The 23854-nt window shown below is 39.2% G+C and overlaps 1 protein-coding gene across 1 annotated transcript; it reads right to left on the bottom strand.

Moving 5' to 3' along the window:
- Nucleotides 1–270: 270 nt before the first annotated feature.
- On the bottom strand, nt 271–12821 carry myef2 (myelin expression factor 2). The gene is made up of 17 exons (XM_080885828.1): nt 12637–12821; nt 11418–11617; nt 10542–10594; nt 9564–9571; nt 9374–9467; nt 8874–9065; nt 6763–6916; nt 6610–6659; nt 6452–6512; nt 6099–6200; nt 5711–5755; nt 5513–5611; nt 5292–5387; nt 5139–5204; nt 2171–2355; nt 845–896; nt 271–656 (listed from the first exon to the last, which is right to left on the bottom strand). The coding sequence occupies exons 1-17, from the start codon at nt 12744–12746 to the stop codon at nt 493–495; spliced, it is 1731 nt and encodes a 576-aa protein (XP_080741954.1). The 5' UTR covers nt 12747–12821; the 3' UTR covers nt 271–492.
- Nucleotides 12822–23854: the final 11033 nt, after the last annotated feature.

The following is a 23854-nucleotide window of genomic DNA, read 5'->3' as shown; positions in this document are numbered from 1 at the left end:
CAGTTTGTCAGGATTATGCCAAACCCACTCGCGATCTAACTAAAAATACTAAACTTTAAGCTTGAAGGTTTAAATACTTGAATATCTTTTTGTTCCTATAAAATAAGCTCATACTGAGTTTCATCTGTGGACTATTGTGGTATTTTTTAGATTTGAAGATGCCAATGTAGAACACTGTTCTTGGAGGGTGGGGGCAGAACTACAGCAAAAGTTTAGACAATGAAGAACAACTTCGAGACTTTGATCTCAGGAGAATTTACAACCACCAAGTTTAAAAATTACAAACTTTATTTGGTCAAATAAACTGTCTCACAAATTAAAAAGGGTTTATAAAACAAAATAGCTATGTAGTTTACATTAACAAACAAAAGGACGAAAGAAAGAAACAGTTTACACGTGAAGATATGAAGTAATTGTGTTTTTAAAACAAAACAAAAGATCATTGGCAAGGGGACTGAATGTGTACGTGTTAGCTTCACTTCTACAAAGGATCTAGGCGTTTCGATCAATACGGACGTCCACCTCTCGGCCATTTATCTTGGTTCCATTCATCATCCTGCAGGCCTTCTCGGCACTCTCTGGAGAGTCGAATCTCACCGTTCCGCATCCCTTCGACTTTCCATTCTCCATCTTGATTTCTGCAAACATTACCTGACCTGTAGCAGAAAAGAATGAGCAACGGCTGAATTTTGAAAGCAGAATCTTTAACAAAGTGCTGATTAAATCTTAGATATTGGTCTTTGTTTTCAGCGATCAATTGTGGTGAAATGCCAAAAGTGCTCCAGTGGTTCATGAATTAAACAGAATAATTAATTCAGTGGTCTATAATAAGCGAAACACTTACCACAGTGACTGAACTTGTCTTTCAGTTTTTGCCATGTCAAATCATAGGACAGCTATAAAACAAAAATATACTTCAGTCATTACATTAGTCAGCATTAACACATTTACAGCTGGACCTTTGTACATAGGGCTGTGCGATATGACCAAAATCTCATATCCTGATATTAAGACATCTATCGTCCGATAACGATATAAATCACAAAAATTTAACATTTTCTATAAATTCTGTGAATCTCGGGCAGCTCGACTTGCGTGAAGTGTTTCCAGCTGGGCGTCGCGTACCTGGAGTCGAGTGTTTTAACTGATGCATGAAACTATACATTTTTAGACATAAGTTGTAAGGGCCGCTGTTTTCTTTGTGAGTATTTCTTACACGGCGTGCTGCGTGTGAAAGCCTGTTCTAACGTTTGAGTCTAAGGTTTATTTTTTTTAGCACCTGACGGCTCTTTTTTGCTTCCTAATCCGTAAAACTGCATCTTTCACGTGATTCAGTTTATTTTGAAAAGTCACAACAGGATCTTGAGCTTTATTGTGAAATGTTTATGTGGAACATAAACAAGCGGACACGCGGTGGTTTTACCGTCGTTGTTGCTAACGACAACGCATAAAAACAAACGCTTGTCTGTCTGTAGTGTGGTTATAAATATAAGAGAAAGTGAGAACTTTAAGAAATTAATATAGCCACTACAGTGACCATCAAAATAATGAAAAAATATTGCCGTAAACGTTTATTTTGCAACACCACGAAACAAACGATAGCGTAAAATGAAACGATAAGACGTTTTTATATCGTCATCCGATATATATCGTTATATCGAACAGCCCTATTTGTACAGGAATCAAACATGTCAAAGATGACATTGAACTGATCATAAATCCTCCAAGCAAAAATTAATGATTCATCAAAGCACACCACATATTATTAATAACTTTGTGTGCTTATGCAGCTATCCAATCAAAGGCCCAGCAACAATATATTTAATGACATCTAATGAACGTTTATCACCTTAAAGTTTAACTGATCATGTTAGCACAGCGAACTGATTAAAGAAGCAGTAAATTTAGATACACAAATGTCTTGAGAACACATCTAAACAAAAGAGGAATGATGGGGGGGTTACAAGAAATTCTAACACAAGTGATGTTTGCTAAACCTGGACCTTTGAATTCCCCTTTAACATTTTAAACTTTGAGTGGCAGCATACTATAGTGCTTGCACTATGACTACTATCACTATCACGACTGACTGTATAGGAAGATAAGGATGTCCACAGATGTAACAGCTCTGAAAATCAGAATAAATGAACATGGTTTTATTTCTGCTTACATTTCGCACAAATATCTGGCAACCTCCTTTGGACCCTGAGCCTCTGTCCGACATGCCACCACCCATGTGGCCCGGCCCCCCGCCTCCATAGCCACCAAAGCCACGGTTCATGTCCATTCCTGACATTCCCAAACGGTCAAAGCTGGAGCCCATTCGGTCCATCGACATATTTCCCATTCCCCCACCTGAGCACACACACACACACACACACACACACACACACACACACACACACACAGAAGTGCACACAAACAATTTAACCTAATGCACAGTTAGGTTTTAACAGGGTCATGTTTGCAGTTTCCTGCACTGCTGCAGAACTACAAAGCCTCATGACAGATTTCTGTGAATTGGGACTTTTAAAACACTTTGCACCGCTTTATGAATAGATTTTTATTAACTTATTCTAATAAAATGTAACCGAAGTGTATCTAAACGGTGCAGAAGAGGATTGATTTTCCACTTCCAAACTTGCTATCACAGAAGCCAATGTCGCCATGACACTGTTTATACAGTGGGTGCAGACTCTGTACCAGTTTAAATAATTAGTCACCACACTGCACGAAGAATCAATGGGAAAACTTCATTCTTTTGTGAAAAGAAAACATTTTAACTACTGACAAACCACTATACCCCTTTTTAGTCTCTAACAAACAAGTAATTGTCGATCTCTGGGAAAATAAATACCACAGCATTTGCTATAGTACAGGCAGCAGTGTTCTGAATACTTTCAGTCTAATAATTTAAACAAGCCTGGGATGAAATGGAAAAATACCATAAGGCTGGTCAACCAAAACTTGACAACTCCATCATAGATTCCATCTTACACTGTAACTGTAAAGATTTTCAGGTTTGTGTGGGTTTTTTGGCATACATGAAACAGAGAAAGTGCATATTTTCTCTGTGGGTTGCTGTGGCCAGCCAGGCCCTCTGCTGTTTTTTTCTTGGTCTTCAAAATGCATCTCTTTTCTCCAAGTACTATATTTTCCGCACTATAAAGCGCACTTAAAATCCTTTAATTTTCTCAAAAATCGGCAGTGCGCCTTATACTCTGGTGCGCCTTATCTATGAATTCTGACTGTGTTTACTGACCTCGAACCAATTTTATGTGGTACACGGCGCTCAAAAATCAGTCAAAAAATGTTTTAGTAGGACTTTGCTAAGCTACGAAGCCGCACTGCTTGATCGATTGTCTGAGCGTTATGGCTACCGTAATCAGGAGCCTCACGGCTCATAGTAATCTGGGTCCAAAACCCCGTCTGCGTCAGGTCCCAAACGAACACTGTGTAAATACTTTCATCTTTAATAAAATGATCAGTGTTGCTGCTTTACCAGGTGTAACAATTAAGTTTAACATCCAGGCATCCATGAAAACAGAAATTATTAAATTTAACGGAGTTAGAAGTTAGCAGATAGTTAGCTGGCTAGTTTCGCTAGTTACCTAAACTAGCGAAACTAGTAGCATGTTCTGACTGAGAGATTTCTGGGCAAAAATAAAACGTACAGCTCTGCTATCACTTCCAACATGAATGAAGACAGAAAACTACACAGCAGTGACGTTTGTAGGATTACTGAAGTTGGACTAGCTGGTATATGATGCTGTGCTAGTGATCGCTAGCGACACAGATGATAGCATAACAAAGCATAAAACAGTGGGCCCTAAACTCCATCCGCTTCAGGTCCCAAAGTCAAACGAACACTGCAGCATCACTGAGAGTTAAAAACTTTCTAAATTCTTTCATCTTTAATAAAATGAGCAGCGTTGCTGCTTTACCAGGTTTAACAATTAAGTTTAACGTCCAGGCATCCATGAAAACAGAATTTATTAAATTAAACAGAGTTAGAAGTTAACTCGCTGGTTTCGCTAGTTACCTGAACATGATATAGCATGTTCTGACTGAGAGATTTCTGGAAAAAAATAAAACGTACAGCTCTGCTATCACTTCCAACATGAATGTAGAGAGAAAACTACACAATAGTGACGTTTGTAGGATTACTGAAGTTGGGCTAGATGGTATATAATGCTGTGTTAGTGATCGCTAGCGACACTGCTATGTTAGCTTACCAAAGCATAACACAGTGAACCTGGAGAATGAACGCTAACCTTTTTCCACTTGATAAAAGTTCCCGATGGTTTTTTTTGACAAATACAATCGCATGGAAAATTGATGTAAACAGACCAAACTTCAGTAGGGAAGGGGAACAACTGAGATGCTCCAGCCACAATATGAGGTTAGTCATTAATGTAAGATAAGATAACCTTTATTAGTCCCACACGAGGGAAATTTGTTACAGCATAAAGCGGACAGTGCAAAGTTACATAGCAAAAATGAGAAAAACACTAGAAAAATATATACTGTTGTTCCGGTGTTTATAGAGCAGCTACCAGAGAGAGTAATCTAATTCATACAAAAAAACCTGTTATATCTTATTCTTTATTTATGTTACCAAAAATAAAATGCGTGTGGTGACCGAGTCTGTTGTGACTCTTAATAAGTAAGACGTATTAATACACTACTTTCTTAATCTGTGTGACAACCATGACCACACGTTTCCACACCCACTGCTAAGTGTATGACAGTTCAGGAGATTAGGTTGCTGTAATCAGCCATAAAGATCTAAGCTTCTGTTTCTCTATTCAAATGTTATCCTTTAGGAAGCCTGATATGAGAGATGTTACTTATGTTATAGCAGGAAATACTGTTAATTTTGTTTCATTTTTTTTTATTTTTCCATTTTTATCAATTTACACTGTTTAAATTCAAGTAAAAGAGTTACATTTTACCAAAAAGGTCAGACTTGGAAAAGACTAAATATATTAACTACTGGAAGGAAATGATGATTTGGGGGCAGCCCAAACTTTAAGTAAGAGTACTGTTGTGGAGTCTCATGTACCTTTAATTACTGAACAACTGCTATAAAAATGATAATTTGAAACACTGTGTATTAAGATTTTTTTTTTCCTAACCTGTGCCTAATCCAGTTCCCATGTGCCCCATGCCACCACTGCCCATGCCTCCTCCAAAGCCTCCACCTAAAGAAGAGTGCAAGTTGATGCAAATTCGATTATACCACGATGCAGTAGAACTCACAGCCTCACTGAAGTGAGAGTATAACTTACCCATTCCTCCAAAAGAATCCCCAAATCCTCGATTCATTGGCATGTCACCGTGCCCAAAGTCCCGATCCATTCCACCCATTCCTGATCGGTACATATCTTAACACCAAAAATACAATGAAAGAGAAACAAAACAATCAACAATAAAACGAGATGACACATTAGTTACCAATAACAAACAAGAAAACCTGATTTTTGGCCCACTGAGGGTAAAACAGACTTACCTCCCATTCTGCCAACTGGTGCCATGTCCCTCCCTCCAAACCCACCCATACTGCCCATGCTGTCCATGCCTCCAAAGCCTCCACTTGCACTACTCATTCCTATCGAAAGCAGAAGAGAAAAAGAAATCTCCTTTGTTAACACCGAGGTAACCATGGTCATTCAACAGGAAAGAAACTCGTAGGTAGCAAAAAGCTCACCTCCCCCAAGTCTGTTCATTCCACCATAACCTGATACATCCATACCTGGCAAAGACAAAGGAACATCGAATTACAAGAAACAGATGTAATTCCATAAAATTTACAACGTAAAAGCGCTTAAATATTATCTGGACAGAGCTCTGATCATTTCATTTCTTTGCACATCGAGGCTAATAGAAAAACAGACACTGGTATGTTGCATATATGTCAGTCTAACTTGAACACAGTTAATATTGCCTTGAGACCCTAATTTGATGATCAGCTAGTGGAAATGTAATTCTGTCGGATAAATATTGGCTTGTAAAGACAAACTGTTGCAACTCGGCATATATACGACACACTTTGCACTGAATATAATTTAAACCTAATATCTCAAAAGGTGACTGACCTCCAGGTCCCATAGCGCTCATGCCGCCTCCACCACTCAAGCGGTTGGCATTGATGGGTTGACCTCCTGGCCCCAATCCCATGCCAATACCACCTAGACCACCTACACAAAGAAGAAAAATTCCTTCTGTATTGTCTCCAACCACAAGAAATGCTCAAGACATACTTCATACATACTAAAGGCACACTGCCATTTTGGTGAACAAATTATTTATTCACTCACACACCATCTTGTTAAAATGCAGCTGTTCACTTCCTGTTCTGGTAAGACGCGTTTACTTGATTAATGATAATAAAACAATTTTTTTTAAATTACGTTTTTTGCTTATGATAAGGGAATAACAGCAAACTCACGTGGTAACTGAGGTGCTTTTTCTACTTGCCGAAAGTCTTCAACGGGTAGAGATTTCTCATCCTGCAAGACCAAGCATTTTTCTTTGCCCACATATTCACATCGTCTGCATAGCTTAAAGCACATTGTAACTTAACAAACAAAAACAACACACACGTACCATTTTTACGTGCATCTGCCTGTCAAAGAGCATCTGCCCATTAAACATGGCTGGAATCAACATCAAGGAGAATGCTGTGGTAAATATTGTACAGAATAAGTTCTTTTTCTCTTTTTGTTTCTTTTTTAATTAATACTTAATTATAAAGGATACAAATGGCCTGCACAGCTTCCAGTGGCTGCTCAAAAGTCACTGTTCCCATCCCACGGCTCTTGCCATCTTTATCTTCCTTTACATCTGCTCGCTTCACCACACCGGCCATACTAAACACCTCTTTTAACTTCTTCCACCCCACCTTAAAATCCAGCTGTTGAACAATAGAAAGACACCAGTGCGTTTAATAAATAGGAAAAAAAAAAAAGATTACTACACAGATTTGGAAACTGCTATACCTCCATATCAGTGACAGCCATACTGTGCACACTGTGTGGTAAAGATGGCACAGCAGCTTTTGTAGCCGTCTCTTATGGAGGGTGGTGACGGTGGTACAGTGGGGAGTTCATTTCCCATTTTCAGTACGAAGACAAAGTAAAGTGGATTATACTACTGCTTACGGTAAACAGTAAACATTAGTGGATGGATAGCACATGAAAGGAGTTAAAACAATACTACCGTATGTCAGTAGTTATCTAGTTATTTTCGCTTACTTAGGGGTCTACTAACTCTTTTGGTCGGGGTAGAACAGTGGTGCAGGGTTTAGCACTGTCACCTCACAACAAAAAAGGGGTTTGAATTCACCGGCCAGCTAAAGCCTTTCTGTGTCTGTGTGGGTTCTCTCCAGGTTGACCGCCCTCCCCCAACAATAATTCTAAATTACATGTTTGTGCGTAAACAGTTAACGGTAACTGTAATGGTGAAAGTGGATTTGCTTGCTAAACAGTTGTAGCTACAACATATACACATATCATAAAAACTTTTTTTTTAAATTACACAATGTTTAGGCCCAGCTGAAGCTCCATTAAACTCTGGTGGGCTGCCAGGCTTAAAATAGACTGGCACAAATCCTGTAGAAACATATGATTGTGGACGTATTTCACAGCTGGTCAAATATTTAATTAGTAATACTAATCTCTGGTGCCAAGCTATTAAATTACTTTAAAGCCTTCACTATGTATACGAGTGTGCTTGGCAGATGTCTACAATTGCACTAGGGCTGGGTATCGTCACTGATTTCTAGAATCGATTCAATTCCGATTCACAAGGTCCCGAATCGATTCGATCCACGATTCGATTTAATTCGATTCGATTCGATTTAAATCTGGGAAATTTTGACAGTCAGAGATATAATTCAGATCAGGACATTTACATATTTTTGTATCTATAAAAAGGAAGCTGACACTCTCAAGACTTTATCCAAGGTGTGAGCATCACAGCAGATGCCTTTGTGTCAAAGTAGCTGAAGATAAAACACAGAAAAACATGTAGGTGATTTTCCTGGCCTGGGATTTTATAAAAATATTCTGCAGTACATCAAAAACGAAAGAAAACCATTAATTAATCAACATTACCTCTGACGTTACAGCGGTTTTATTAGAGACATGGCTAAGCATTTTGCATTTTGAATAATTTTAAAAAGTTTCAATTTGTTCAGTATTGAACAGCAGAAATGAGGTTTTCTTTTCGGAAGAATGTAAAAGGGGAAAAAACAGCGGCCGACAGCGCTGTAAGCAACAGTAGACTTGTGTAACAAGCAAGCGAATAATGAAGAAAGCGAAACTGTTCGAGAGAGAGAGGGGGAGAGGGGGAGGGAGAGAGAGAGAGCTGCGCATCGCAATGGAAGCAAAACAGTAAAAGAGTGAATTCATGACGATGTTTATGTGAAGCGTTTGGATCTTCTTTTGCTGCTGATTCGGTCAATATTGTTTGGAGAGAGATCAAACTAACAGCTTTAGAATCAGCGCATAAAGGGCGTGAACACAAAGCGCGGACCCGGATCAGCGAGCTGTCGGCTTTCAGCCCCGACTGTGAGAAAGGCGACATCTAACTGATTCTGATCCGCGGGTCGCGCTGTGTGTTTAAGTCTATGTGCAGAATCCCTGTACCTGCTCTCATTTACTGTTTGGTGGTTCTTGAAATTTTGTGAGATGTCACCAGAGATTCTGGCATTTCGGACAAAATAAATTAATATTAAAAAATCGATTCAGGATTTTAATGAATCGATTTTACGTTATCCAAGCCAGAATCGATTTTAATCGATGAATCGATTATAAAAACCCACCCCTAAATTGCACAGTGATAATTAATGTTTAATAACATTTCCTTACATTAGCTACAAACACAGTGTTGCCAAGTCGCCCAGCCTCCAATGCATGGATGACTTCAGGTGGGATGTTAGGGTTGTTAGCAATGGAGGGCGGGAGGTTCATCACACCAGGCCCCATGTCCTGCCCACGGCCTCCCTGTTGACCCCCTCCCATGCGTTGCAACACACGGCGGGCATGCTCTCCATCAGGGTCCTTAAATAGAAAACATTATGATAACATTTAAGAAAAAATAAATAAAACTAGAAAATTTCACAGTGTCATTTTAATTTAGTGGTACATCGCTGGATATTTTCAGATCTGATGTTAACAAAAACATATGTAATGTAATAATGCTACATCATGGTTACCACCACAATCTTTTTATGACTGCTTCATATGCCCACAATCAACAGAAAATAGCAACATGAGATCAGCTTTTCTTAAAAAAAAAAAAAAAAAAAAAAAAAAAAAAAAAAAAAAAAGAGAACAGCTAAATATAATCGGCAATCTATGCTTCTCACCTCCTTGATGTTGAGTGGCCTTCCACTCAGGTCATGTTTATTCATAGTTAATACTGCCTTCTTCACAAACTCCTCATCTTTGAACTCCACCACACTGTTGAACGAGGCAAACGGAGACGCCACATGAGTCAATGCGAGCACAACATATAAAAACAAAAGTTGTTTCTTTGAGAAAAATAGGGTTTCTTACCCACACCCCTACGAAGGTGGCATCACAGGAGTTCAGGAGTCACAGAAGGAGGGAACAAAATACAGTTAAAAACAAGATATTACAAACAAAAACATAATATAACATCTCAACTAGTTTTTAATATGTTTTTTATGCATGTTGGCCATATTTTCCCTGCTGGCTTGAGCCGGCTGGTTTTTAACTTTACTGCAAACAAGAAAAAATTCTGAAAAAAAACAAAAACAAACAAACATCACATTTCTTAATAATTAAAGATATTACAAGAAGAAAAATATCTAAACAGTAATATATAAAGGTTGCAGTTAAAATAAAAAAAAAAAACTAAAAAAAAAAAACAATCACATTTGTCAGTAATATTTAAACATTCTATTATTTTACCTGAAAATATTTAGGTTTTGAACTGGACATTGATTACCACGATAGATGAAAAAAGCAACAACAAATGTATTTAGTACATTGTTTAGGATTAACAAGTTGTGACTTTAAGAGAAAAAATGTGTGGTTCATCTTTAAATCTATTGCATCATTTGTTGCCATTTAACATAAAGACATAACAAAAACAACTACGTGGTCTTTTGCAACTGCTTTGTTCCATTAAACAGAAAGCTTTGCCATATAACAGAATTGTAAAATAAAATTTTGAGACATGAGGGTCAATCAATAAGACCAATCACACAACCCCGCATTTCCCTTTGGAAAATGGCCAAACAAACAAACTTTTAAACCAATTGAAATGACAACAACAAAAGCAAAAGTATACTCTTAGATGAGTTCATTGGCTACATTTCCAAAAGTCAACAGGACATCTCCCTTTCAAATGAAAAATCAATCATTAGCCATCTTTCAGGCTCTAAACACAACCTATAGTGTCTCCAGTTCATTTAACCCAAAGGATCAGAGCCTAAAAGAGCACTACATTATTGAGAGCCTGCTGAGGGCATTTAAAACCTCGTGCAGCAATTTGGCCACATCACTTACCCTTGACTTTCCTTCAGCATCCTTAAAGAGCTCCACGTATGTAACCTCACCAACTACATGAGACATACAAAGGGAAAATACCAAAAGAACAAAGGAATTTAAGTCACCAAGTCTTCAAATCACCGCTGGCCTTGGCAATACAGCTACAGATGGAGATGTCCCCATTGATCAACAGCCAGCCCAGACCAACATCCCACCAGACAACACCATGCCTTTCTGGGCAGTGACTGAGACACCCAAAGGCCAAGGCCAGAAAAATAAAAACAAAAACAGCAAAAAACAAAAACACAGCTATATTAAACCTGGGAATTTCAAAATTCAAATCAAAAGACTTCAACGTGATCAGTTTAGCAACAAATTCCATTCAAGGCAGTTGAGATGTTTAAGCTGTCCTTTGACCTTTCAAAATATCTTTTTTGGGAACTCTGTATTTCATAAAGTAAAACATTGGAATATTTTTCATTGATACTAGCAAGATTCACCTTAATGCAGATGCAACAAAAACATTCAACAATCAAAATATTCCTTGCTGGATTGAGGTTACATTTTGGAGCTGACAATCCATTAAAACAAGTAACAATGTAACTACGTAAATCCTACTTTTTCCTCACATACATATCAGCCCAAGCTAAATTGGTGCCCATCCAAAAATAAATACATAAATAAAAGAATTAAAACTCCAATAACCTTAAATCACAATATGGCGGTTCCTTAATATCTGCACTAAGCATATCCACAAAAGCTACACACAAATTAGCTGGCGTTAGAAGCAAACGTTCAAGCTTGTAACAAAACAGAACAAAAGGTCAAAATCTTCTTTTCAGCTGAAGAGAGAGGCAGAGGGAAAGACGCCATACCCATCACTGGGTAGATTACCTTTATCACGCATTAGATCTTTAATTGCCTGCCACTTCATATCATACGGGATATTGCTGATGAACACTCTGTTCCTATGAGCACCCTTCTTTTCTCCACCATGTTTGTCTTTGTAGGGATGGTAGCGGCCTCCTCTTCTGCCTCCAGAGGATTTCTCTTTACCATCATGCTTTTCTTTGGGGGGCTTGCCTTCTTCTTCCCTACAAAATACAGAGAAGTGCAGGTCAACATCTCTAAACATCTTCCACAGATCACTGGGGCATCAAATTAAAAATCTACCCTTAATAAATTTGTGAGTAATAGCAGACTCATCTTTTGTGATTTGCTTTAGAAATTTAATTTATACCTTTTTTAACCTTATACATACAAAAAACTCTACTCATATTAATAAATTCTATAATATGGATCTAAAGTAATAATAATAATAATAATAATAATATCATGATCTAAAATAGCCATACCCACAAACAGCAATATGCATGCATACGTGCTGGACAAACTTTGGATTTCTTTGCGTGTAAATGACAACTACGTGAGTAGATGAATGCATAAACAAATTAAAAGAAAGGTATTCATGCAACTTCTGATTTCGCTAAAGACCAACATAATGAGGATTTTAACCAAGTGTGACATTTTATAAATCCTTATGAAAATACAGCACACATTTTAAATGAACTGATACTTTAATGCGTATAGAGCACTTTAAATGTATTAAGCCGGTATAATTTTTGTGCAACAGCGCGGAGCCATTAGCAGCTAACCGCAGGTTTGTTAGCATAGCATAGCGCAATGGCCATGAACAATTTCATTAAGATTAGAATGGGTGCTAACTAGTAAAAGCACAGCTTATTTTGCTTGTGGTTAAACCTAATTAATTTAATTAAAGTAAGGCTGGCTTGGTGGTTACTAGCGCTGAATTTCAGAGTTTCGTTAGCTTTAGCTAAATATGAAAGCACAACACAATGGAGAGTAGCACCTAACCGAGAATGACCCATTGCACCAGCCTTGTAACATTGTGGCCACAGTTTATGGAGATGCATATATACCTTAAAGTCTTACATTATATTTAAATTTAACACATATACTTCGACGTTATATTTCTTACAAGAGATTGGAGGATTCTTTGCTAACAATAGCTAATATTCAAGGACTCCATTTTAGCTAAGCTAGCTAACAGCGACGCAGAACGACCGGATAATATTACAACTTTTTAACTCACATTTTCACACCGTTGGGTGTTTCTTCAGATGTCTCGTCGGGTTCCGACTTGACTGATTCAGAAATTTCCTCCTCCTGTGGTTCCTCTTTAGCCGTTTCAACATCTGCCATGTTGATGTTTATTTTCCCCACACACAACGCAGGATAACTCGATCGCTACGCAGTTCAAAATGTGCTGGGAAGATATGTGATTCCAACGCGAGATTTGGGAGCTGTTGCTAGGCATCGTCGGAGAATTGAATAGTATAGGTGTCAATGGACACGGGTGAAAAGAAAAAATTAACTCCTGTAAAAAGAATGTGGACGCGATTTCTCTCTAAATTGAGAAGTGAAGAAAGTAAAAGCTTCTAATGCAGCGATTCTTACCTTTTTTCTTATGTGCCCCACTTTATTTTAGCAGTAAAAAGGATTCCAAATTGAGCAATACCATGAGCAAACTTTTTTTTGTCCACCAAAGCCATTTTATACATGCACACAACAGCGTGCGAACAAGCGTCTACTAAAATGAAAATCGTTGGATACTGTGAAAATGTCTTATACAATATAGTGCAAAAGATTTCTTATAAAGTATTATAGAGCAACAACTATTTTATATGCGTATATGTCCCCTTTCCAGATAAAAAGACAAAACAAAAAAGAAACATAAATTGGGGTGATGTTCGGGTACAGAATATACAGAAGTTCAGTGTTATAGAATCGGTTTAAACTTTCTTAAAATATGATCCAATAAAGCTCCAAGGACCATCAAGCACATCAGGTCCCAGAGAATTGCCTGCTCCACTAATTTGATCTCCATAACATCTTTATGGCAGCTTTCCATCCTCAAACTGTTTGGTTTGTGTAGCTTTAAGTTTATTAAAAATGATCTGTTTGCTGGTTAGAAAGGCCAGTGCTATAATACATTTGTTTTCCTGTTTCAGACATTGTAATTCATAAAGCAATACCAGTATTACCTATAAACTACAATATTCCAGGCAGCACACTCACGGTGTCAGACTAAAATGTCCCATCTTATTGATTATCATGCAGAGCCAAGTCTATTCATCATTCCTGAAACTATTGATTAATGCACTTTTACTCCACTGCAGGAATACTTTCAATTTCGTCACACAATCAGCTTTAACATTTGAAGAGAATCTGCTCAGCGAGCCCTGAGGAGATTCCACCAGTGGAGAAATACTTTGAAAGCTAATTTTTAACATCACAGTTTAAAGTTGCACAGTTGTATAGAACTCGTTGCCCAGCAGGTCTGTAGTCCTATAGAAACAGTAAGGTGCTGTTAATCGAATGCACTTGATTAACTGATCATCAGTAAGTGTGAGCACCTGCGTAAAACCAAACATTTTCACTTTTTGCTTATGTGTAACTGTCAGATATGTGACAATCTTCCCAGGAGTGAATGACCCAGTAAATTCACCCCAAAGTCAGACGATGCAATACACAGTAATAGCATCTCAGAGTCTACATGTCTTTTGTCATGTCCAGACCAGACAGTGGAGATGTCTGAACATAATGTAGAGCACAATTTTTGGTGAAAACCAAGCGCAGCAAATCACCACAGTACTGTGGTGGAGGGGTGGTGATCTGGCCTATTTTGCAGCAACAGAACCTGCACCTCACAGTCATTAAGTTTGAACTCCTCTATAAGCCAAACTATTTTAGAGTCAAATGTGAGGCTGTCTGTCTGACAGATGAAGCTGAAATTGGGCAATGATTCCAAGCAAAACAGTAAATCTACAAGAGCATGACCAAAAAAGAAAAGAATCATGGTGCTGCAATGGCCCAGTTAGAGCCCAGACCTCAACCTGATTAAAATGCTGTGGCAGGAACTTAAGAGAGCTGTGCATAATTGAAATCCTTGCTAACCGCAATGAATCGAAGAGACACACAAGTTAGTTATTGCTGTTATAGGTGGTTCTACAAGCTACTCAATCATGGGTTGTACTTTTTTTTCCACACACTGCTTCTGCATTTTGGTTCAGCAGCTACAAATAGAAAAAAAAAATATATATATATATATATATATATATATATATATATATATATATATATATATATATATATATACCTCACTGCTTTGGTTTTGGCATACTAACCACTAACTCAAAAACTGACTTGTAAAAAAAAAACACTTTCACTTCATTCAGGAAGAGCTACACGTAGGAGTGACAGAGTACAAGTTGCAAACAACCGTACGTCTGGCTGACCTGTAACTGAGCATAGGTTAAAATTTAACATACAGTGAATTGCATGCATCACTCTGTAAATGAAAAATCAGATCAGTAAACTGATCCTTCATTTCCTTGATGGCATAACATCCATTTCACAAATGATTGGTGCACAATTCATACCATGCCTGCTGAACAATCACTAATCGATAAAGTATCACATTTACTTTTACTATTATTGGAGCAAGACCTATAAATTAAAGCTGGAGTGTGAGTACCGAATGAAAGTAACAATGACGACAAAGTATTTCATGTGTAGTGGTTTACACTAACAAGCAAAAGATCTCTGGTTCAGTTTTGCCAAATCAAACATGTGAAGTGACCCCTTGTGAATAAGGAAGCAGCTAAAAGTCACATCTGCACATCCTAAAATGAAAGACCTATGATCTAAGAGACACAGTCTCTCCAGTGCGTCCTGGGTCTGCTCCAGGGCCTCTTCTCGGTAGCAGTGCCCTCTCAGATAGACCTAGAAGGCAGCCTAGTCAGATGACCGAACCACCTCAACACAACAAATATATTACTTATAATAATAATGGATTGCATTTATATAGTGCTTTTTGAGACCCTCAAAGCGCTTTATAATTCCACTATTCAGTCACTCTCACATTTACACGCTGGTGGAGGCAAGCTACAGTCGTAGCCACAGCTGCCCTGGGGCAGACTGACAGAAGGGAGGCTGCCATATCGCGCCATCGGCCCCTCTGGCCAACACCAGTACGCAGTCGGTAAAGTGTCTTGCCCAAGGACACAACAACCGAGACTGTCTGAGCCGGGGCTCGAACCAGCAACCCTCCGATTACAAGATGAACTGCCAATTCTTGAGCCACGATCGCCCTGTGTATTTGTGCAAAAATGTACCAGACCTTTTCTTTTTTTAATGAAAATAAAATTTGATTTGATTAACTTGCAGCTCCCTGGAGAAGCAGTATTTGCAGCAGTTTTGTTTGACGGGAAAGCCAACTGGAGTAATTACAATCTTTGCAAATCAGTCTTTGTACTGAGACGGTATAACCCCCCAAAAAGACATTCATTAAAGTTTCTCTTAGAGCAGTTTAGAATAATTGTTTTACAGTTCTCAGTATCAGCCTTTCTCCTGATCGCTTGGATAATATTCTAATATGCTTTATGCAACAAGTTAATGCCTCAGCAGTTCCTCTTTCACCTTGATACACAAGTAAAGGTGCATTTAATGATATGATAAAGGCAAGTAATTGAACTTCTGATAATTTTGACATGAATGGACTTGTGAAATCCTCTCTGCAAATTTGTTATCAATCAATGGATTGATAATAACATGCAGTTTACATGCGTTTCATCACTGATAGCCACACACTACTCCACTGTATCTTCACAATAGCACCTCTTAAGAGACTTTCATTTTAACCTTTGGGCTTTAAGTTGATAAGAACAACAAGGTAAAAAGACTAATGATGAAACTGCCCGTGCAGTGTGGCATCTAAATTGCAAACACTGTCTGAAATACTGAAACAGGCTGCCTATTTCTACCTGAATACAGCAAAGTAATAACAATAAGTCTAAAAAATAGCTGCTGATCCAAGAAAAGCAATACTAAAATTTACACTGCAGAGGCACGAATCCAATATGAAGAAACTATTCCCATCTAAGGTTGCATCGGTGATGATAATCTCCCTCATGACATGCCTTATCCTTAGATGCGAGCCACTGCACCACTGTGACAACAAACAACATTGTTCATCTGAATGTCTACTGGATGGCCAGATGCTTCACTGCTGCATTCCTTTATAGTTAATAATCAAGTACTTGCTGTTTGATCTGTTTTTTGTTTTCTGTGCAATACTGCTTTTCATTCACTACATTAATATCTCTTAAAATGACTGGCTTTTCTCCTTCGCCGTGTCAGGGCAGCTTGCATTCGGATAAGCCTTTAAGGAGAGGGGGCTAATTCGATTTGGCCACAGCCAACTGCACCAATTAAAGATACATCATCAAACTCGGCTTGAAGGATAGTGCTGTGCTGTACCAAAAATACCTTTGCAGCAGCATTTACAGCCCAGAGGCAGTCAGAGGGAGCACTCCCCCTGCCTGCTAAAGCAGGAGATCCCTGTTTGATTTTTGCTGGAGACGTTTTGTTTTTTGGAGAAAGCCCCCAAATAAGCCCCGAGAAGGAACAGTGAAGAGAGAAGAAGCAGATGAGGCAGATTGCTTGTTTATGCTGCTGCATTCATCCTGGTGCTGCTGAGGTTGGGGTGGGAGGGAATGTTGTGAATGACTGAGGCAGCAGAGCAGCTGAGTGAGACTAACAAGTGGTTGCCATGCAGCAGGAGCAAGCGCGCGTGCTTCTGGAGAGAGAGCTAGAGAAACAGAATGATAATGAGCAGCGGGCGGCAAGTAAAGGAGCATGAGGACAGGAGCTCTATCTCTCAGAATAGACATATAATAGCTAGATCCAGCCTTCCGCTTCCCTTCCTCTGTTTTAATCTCTTCACCTCTGGCTTTTTGGTTAGATGAGCAGTTAGCCTAGCACATCCAGAATGCCAGGAATGGATGAATTAATGGATATACATCTGAAGGCTTCAAGAAGGAGGAGTTGTTCGGAAGAGACAGCAGCAACAGGTCTGTAAGGATGGCACGATAATGATGGTGAGACGCCTGTTTTTTCTCCCTAAGACATCCTCACTAGAGAATCTGTCAATGCAGTCCCTCTCTCTTTTACCTTACCTCACTGCCTCGCTCTCTCTTCTCTCACTCTCTCTCACCATCCACACTTGTGCAGTGTCCTCCTCATCATTCTGCTTCCTTCCTCCTCGTCTGTCTTTCCCTGTCCTCCCTGTTCATTTTCCTATCTGTATGTATCCCCCTTCTCTTTTACCCCCTCGCCGCTTCCTGTCCTCTCACTCTGGCCACCTGCTGCTTGTGTTCATGTGAAAGATTTTGGGGTTGGGGGATTGGGAAAGTGCAGACTTCCACTTGGGTGACCACACCAATTTTTTGATTATGTTTGGTCATTTACAGTTTCCCTCTCACCGTCTAATGGAATTGCACTGTCGCGCAGGCATCTGCTTACATGCAACAGGTAGAGATTCCATTCCTGTGAGCGGAACATATATAGCGTCACATCTTCACAAGATGCGATGTAGTCATTCATTCCTCACTGCTTTGCTTATGTGTAACGGCTGGCTATGCACTGCGACACACTGTAATTCTAACCTGACTTAAAGACATGTAGTGATGCCTCGCTTTCAGTGAGTCGAGCCTGTCTCTTTCCTCGGTTCACGTATGCTCTTTGGGTTTTGGGGTTGTTGTTTTTTTTTTTTTATTTCTTTGCAAAATTTACAGGGGGGGTGGGGGTGATCTGTAGAATGAGAGAGATCAATCTTCGAACGTTCAATAGAGGCATTTATGTAGATACAGGAAACCTTGAATGAATTTCTCTACAGTCTATGCATTAACTGTTGCACTTAAACAGACTGATTGAAATGGATCTGCTCACAAGACATGATGGCCGATAGCTGACACCATCATTTAAACTCTGTCCAGGTAACATGCAGGCTTCTAAACGCCTGACCCTATCAGAGGAGAGATGAGGCACCTAGATGTTGGTTTACCATGAGCAGCGTCCACTACAACCACTCCCTTGCTGCCATGAGCGGAAACGACATGATGGCGCACTCTCTGACTCTGGAGCAGAAGACAGCCTTTGCCTTTGTGGGGATGCTACTGGTGTTTTTGGGGCTGCTAATAGTAAGGTGTTTCAGGATCCTGCTGGACCCCTACAGCAGTATGCCCTCCTCCAACTGGGCTGATGGCATTGAGGGGCTGGAGAAAGGGACGTTTGAGTACGCCCTTACTTAACACAGGGACACACGCATCAGTAGATGTCCTGGCAAACAAGAAGTGTCCATGGAAATCCATATGCATATTCACACACACACACACACACACACTTGCAAACATGAACGCACACAAGCTCCGCACAACCATTGCACGCTGAAACGCCATTAAGACATTACTGTGGCATACCAAACTCCAACAGCAAAGCCACGTGTGTTGTTTAATGTGTGTGAATTGTTCAGTGTCCGTGTGCGACTACATGTTTGTTGTATGCGTGTGAGTGTGCGAGGTGGTCATATTGTCCGCCCTTCTGCCAGGGGGTGTGTATTTCAAATCATCGATTTACACAGAACTTGGCTGAAGCTCCCTTTAACCCATACCTGCGAGATGAATGAATGTCTGTAGATAGATAATAAGAGATGGATGTTCATGGATGTTCATGGATGTTCATGGAAGTGGGTGGGAGATTAGGATGCAATGGATCTTTTACGATATAGTTTGAAGACTCAGGGACAAGATTCCTCATGTGAACTTAGAATGGAAGAGAGAGAGTGTTTGAAACTCTGCACAGCTAAATTGTTCTGCACAGGAATGTATACGAGTGGATACAGGGTAATATGTCTAACTAGTGCTTTGTAGACTAATCAAATCCAATCTGTGGATGATCCAAATGGATGCTGCTGCTGCTGTGTGTGTGCACTTCGGTCCCTTTCTGTGGTGTCTTGTTCTCTGAAGTCATGCAATGAAAGGCAACACGACAAACTGTGATTTACATTATGGTGTTACTGTTTCTAAATGATGCAAAATCAACTCTCAAGAGTTTGTACTGCTGCTTTTTTTTGAATGATGGTATACTGTATCCTGCCACAATCACGTGTCAGAGTGAAAGGAACAAAAAACAACCCCAACTGTTTACTTTGATACATGTGGCAGTGTTGCTCTATGACTTGTCAAGCATTACTTCCATTGTTTAGCTTTCAAGCGAAATGAGGACGAAAAAAAATTGGAAGGACTTCCTCATTCTCAGCACTGCTAGTTTTCTGACGACAAGGAGAAACTCTCACTGCTCGCCTGCCTGCATAGGAAAAGGTCACATGGAAAACAGGTGTGGGATGTGCGTCCCGCTGCACCTGAACATCTTTTTCCTGTAGTTTCGGTCTCACCTCCAGTCTTTCTTCCAGACAGAGGAAGAGAGAACAGTCCTAAGCAGAGATTCTGTAATTCGGCCCACTGCTCAAAGTCTGGAGTGTTCCTTTGCTAATTTCTATGGTCTACGGTTTCTCCTTAGCGCTGTGACTCTGCCTTACTGTGACCTTCAATGGGTTTATGTGCCTTCATCTAGAAAACATTAGAGCACCTGTTTGTGCGTGCGTGCCCGCGTACGCGTGCGTGTGTGTGTGTGTGCTTGAGTGTCATATCATGACGACAGGCCTGTCGCTTGCTCAGCTGGTGGTGGAGGTTTCTCATTGATTTTCGTTGGATCCAATGATGTAAAAATAAATAGAATTTTCTTCACTTTAAAATATTGCTTGCAAAGTCTTTGTGTTTTGTGCCTCTTGCTTCTTATGCGGGGAGATCTGTTTTACATGTGAGCACGCTACATGCTACAAAATTTCAAGCCTTTTTACATGGCCCGCTCGTAAGCTAGGAGAGCAGTTTTGCAACATTGCTGCAGCAACAGAGGGAAGGGGAGCAAGAGAGCTCCACAGGCTAATATTGGAGATTGTGAGGGACCAAGCAGCCAAAGCAAAGAGGACACAGGCAAAAAAAAAGTATCTTCAAAAAGGGTTTTCTTTATTTTAACCCTCAAAAAGTCCAAAATTACCAAAATTCAAAAGCATACTTAACAGGCCCATAAAAGAGGTCAACTAAATATAACTCTACAAAAAGTAATTTCCAGAAACTTAAATAAAACAAAGTGAGACACAACTTAACTCACAAACTGACCTAATTACAAAGACATGAGGGTAGCTTTTATAATGATTTGGCCAAACCATTTACACACAATAGGGGGAAAACAAAAACACACTAAACCTAAAACACCCCTGCTCCTGGTAAGCCCATGGTTGGTCCTGCTGAGCAGGCATTTTGTTCCTAGAGTCCTCAGCCACGCCCCTGTGTGGCTGATGCCATCAGAGATTTAGAAGCAGTTAGACTTTTATTTTATTTTTAAATAAAACATTTACAAATAGGTCCTCATGCAGAAAATGATGATATGCATGTGCATGTATGGTACGGTCTAAAGAGAAATGGGGGCTAATGCAACAGCAGACGCAAGCAGATCTGCAGAACCCACATGCAGTTTACAATGAAAGGCCACCCTGTTCATCCCCTCTGACACGCATCATTTGTCAGGAATGCAATCATTATTGCACCATTATCTCTGTCACCTACGTGACACCCTTATCTTAAATCTATTCTTAGCAGGAAAAGGCCCAATTTGCCCTCAAGACCACTTAAAAGAAAAATGAACCCGACATTCTAACAAAGGTTACCCAGGAAGTGTTTCGAAGCGTTTCTGCGTCGCACTGTCTTGTAATATGTCACTCTGCTGTCAGCTCGGACGGTGTCGTTTATTCGTTTAAACACTATAAATCGCTATCCCTTCATTGACTGGAATAAAACAAGGAGACAGTTCTTTGGATCTTTGGCTCCTGGGTTTGATGGAAATAGGAGCTGATGAATGATTACAAAATTATTATTGCACAGATCATGTGTTGATGGCATGGCTGAATAACGTACCTTAGCGTTGCTGATTATCGATCATTAGTTTTATAACTTGCGATCTTCAGACCTCACAGCTATGACCTTGATGTCGCAATAAGGCCAGAAGATCCAAAAAGTTACATTTTTGTTTAAACCAAAAGCAATTTAACACAATCTGCTGCTTTTAGTACAAGAGCTTTAGGAAATCATTTTAGTGAGGTGAATACTGTAGTTTAAATGCCTCATTTTAACACTGCACTGGTTATTGTCAGTGCCCTTGGGGTCAGATCTAATGCTTTATCTAAGACTATTTAATTTTAGACTCGTGACTTGAGTTACATAATTTGACAAGCCTCCCCATAATTGCATTTGCTTCTGATAAAGAGCAGTGGTGCTAAAAATGGCACGTTGTATAGAAAACTCAAAATCATAAAAATATTCAAGGTGTTTATTTATCTTTTCACAGTTCACGCTGGGTTTGCTGGGTTGCTTTTGCATGTATAATCTTAATGTGGACAGGCTCGAAATAAGCGCTTTGAACAACTGTGGAAGCCTGTCTGAATGAACATATCAATGATTACCTACCTCGATATATATCATTGTTTGATAATGGTTATTAATGATTAAAAGGTTCTTTAATAATTTACTTTTAAATGATTAAAAAAAACTGATTCTTGGATACCCTTTTCTTAGTTATTTGCAAGTTAATGTTAATGCTAACACTGAAATCAATTCAAACCAGGGTGGTTTGAATTGATTTGATCAAGATAATATATATACAGAAAGTTTATTTTACCTGAATATTTATCATTATTATTAATGATAATGAAACGGTATATATTACCTGAGTTTAATATTGCAAGAAAACACTTCTATGTGTAGTAGTTATGTAAAAAAGCTGAATTTTCAGAGAAGTGCTGCTACTCTTGGATCAAAGGCTACATTACAGCCATCAAAGCCAGAAGTTGTGAGTTATTTCGCGTTTGACTTTTTCTCCTTTTCATTTTAAGGATCACGTTTGGTCTTTGCTAGATTATAGAAAAGAGAGAACATTTATCCAGCACTTAAAATTTTCTTGTCTTTTTTTTTTTTAAATAGACCATATTTGAGTCCAGGTCACTTATTTTGTTTCTGAATGCCATAATGCAGTACAATTAGTGCAATAGATGAGTGGAGCTAAAAGGTTTGACCACTCTTTAATTTGCAGTCTATTGCTTCCTGTTTAAGATGTAATGCCGAGAATCTTGTCTGCTAATATTTTCACATTGCAGGCTTGATAGATTATGCAAAGGGGTTTTCTGCCTTTTTCAAGTGATTTGGATGTTAACGAGAGTGCAGACTCCCTTGTTCTCTGTACAAATTGGTGCATATGCACCTGCTACCACAGGCTCACAGTGTCCGCTCAACAGCTCTCTGAGGAAAGCTGTATACTGTGAATTTATTAAAGCAGATCTGGCAAAAGTCAAGCAGCCTGGATAATAAAAAAGAATCGCAGCAATTTCATGTCCCGGCTGCGGGAGAGTCAGCAAGGCCTGAGGATCACTGACTCTAATAAGAAAGCCGCAGTGTAAAATGAGACAAGGCCTGGGTCTGTTTAACCACCAAAAACACTGTAAACCTGGGAATGAACATGTGTCTCAAAGCTTAAGACTAATATCTCTATTAGTTGGATCGATTACTGCAACTCTCTTCTTTTTGGTCTTAGTCAAAAATCTATCCATAAGCTTCAAAGTGTCCAGGGCTTTCTGCTGCTCTCCCCCCGTCTTTGGAACTCCCTTCCTCCTGAGATAAGAAACCTCACTTCCCTCCCTCTTTTTAAGTCCAGACTCAAAACTCACCTGTTCACAATAGCCTAATCCACATAAACTTTTCCATCCTGCTACTTTAGTTTATTTTATTTATTTGCTCTACGTTTTAGCTTTACTATTTTGTAAATTATAACGTTTGTTGTTGTTATTGCTTGTGTACAGTGTCCTTGAGTGTTTTGAAAGGCGCTTTCTTAAATAAAATGTATTATTATTATTATTATTATTATTATTATTATTATTATTATTTATTAGGTGTACAAGGCTTTTTGAGTCTGATTAAGAAAAAAAACGAGATGGGGAGGCAGAAGGGAAGAGGAGAGATCTAGTGTGCAGATCTTTACACTCCACATGGAAATTTTTCTTCAGCATGACTCAGTCAGTATCATTCATGTGTTAAACCATAAAAACTTTGAAACACTGATTTGATAGGCAATGAACAATTGATTGTCTCCTTTCAACTTAGATATAGAAACACATGCTGGAGTATCTTTGTCAGCCCGCAATACAGCCAAGGTCAGATCTCAAGTCGTTAGCCACCCTTTCACTGGGTGCATAAATCACTGTGGTGTATCAGTAATAAGGAAGTTTACCTGTTAAAAGGTCTTTTAAAGGCACTTCAGAAGTCATGTGGCTCTGGTGAAAGGCCTCCGGCATGTTCCTGTTA

Source organism: Rhamphochromis sp. 'chilingali' (genome assembly GCF_963969265.1).
Source record: "Rhamphochromis sp. 'chilingali' genome assembly, chromosome: 6".
Taxonomy (NCBI): domain Eukaryota; kingdom Metazoa; phylum Chordata; class Actinopteri; order Cichliformes; family Cichlidae; genus Rhamphochromis; species Rhamphochromis sp. 'chilingali'.
Note: the sequence above shows the minus strand (reverse complement) of the source record. Positions and strands in the feature narration are given on the sequence as shown.

Coding starts and splice junctions, on each gene's coding strand:
- myef2 (XM_080885828.1), bottom strand. CDS start 12,746: ATGGCAGATGTTGAAACGGCTAAAGAGGAACCACAGGAGGAGGAAATT. Junction 9,066..9,373: donor GGCCACTCAACATCAAGGAG/GTGAGAAGCATA, acceptor TTTCTATTTAAG/GACCCTGATGGAGAGCATGC. Junction 6,201..6,451: donor AAAAGCACCTCAGTTACCAC/GTGAGTTTGCTG, acceptor TTCTTTGTGTAG/GTGGTCTAGGTGGTATTGGC.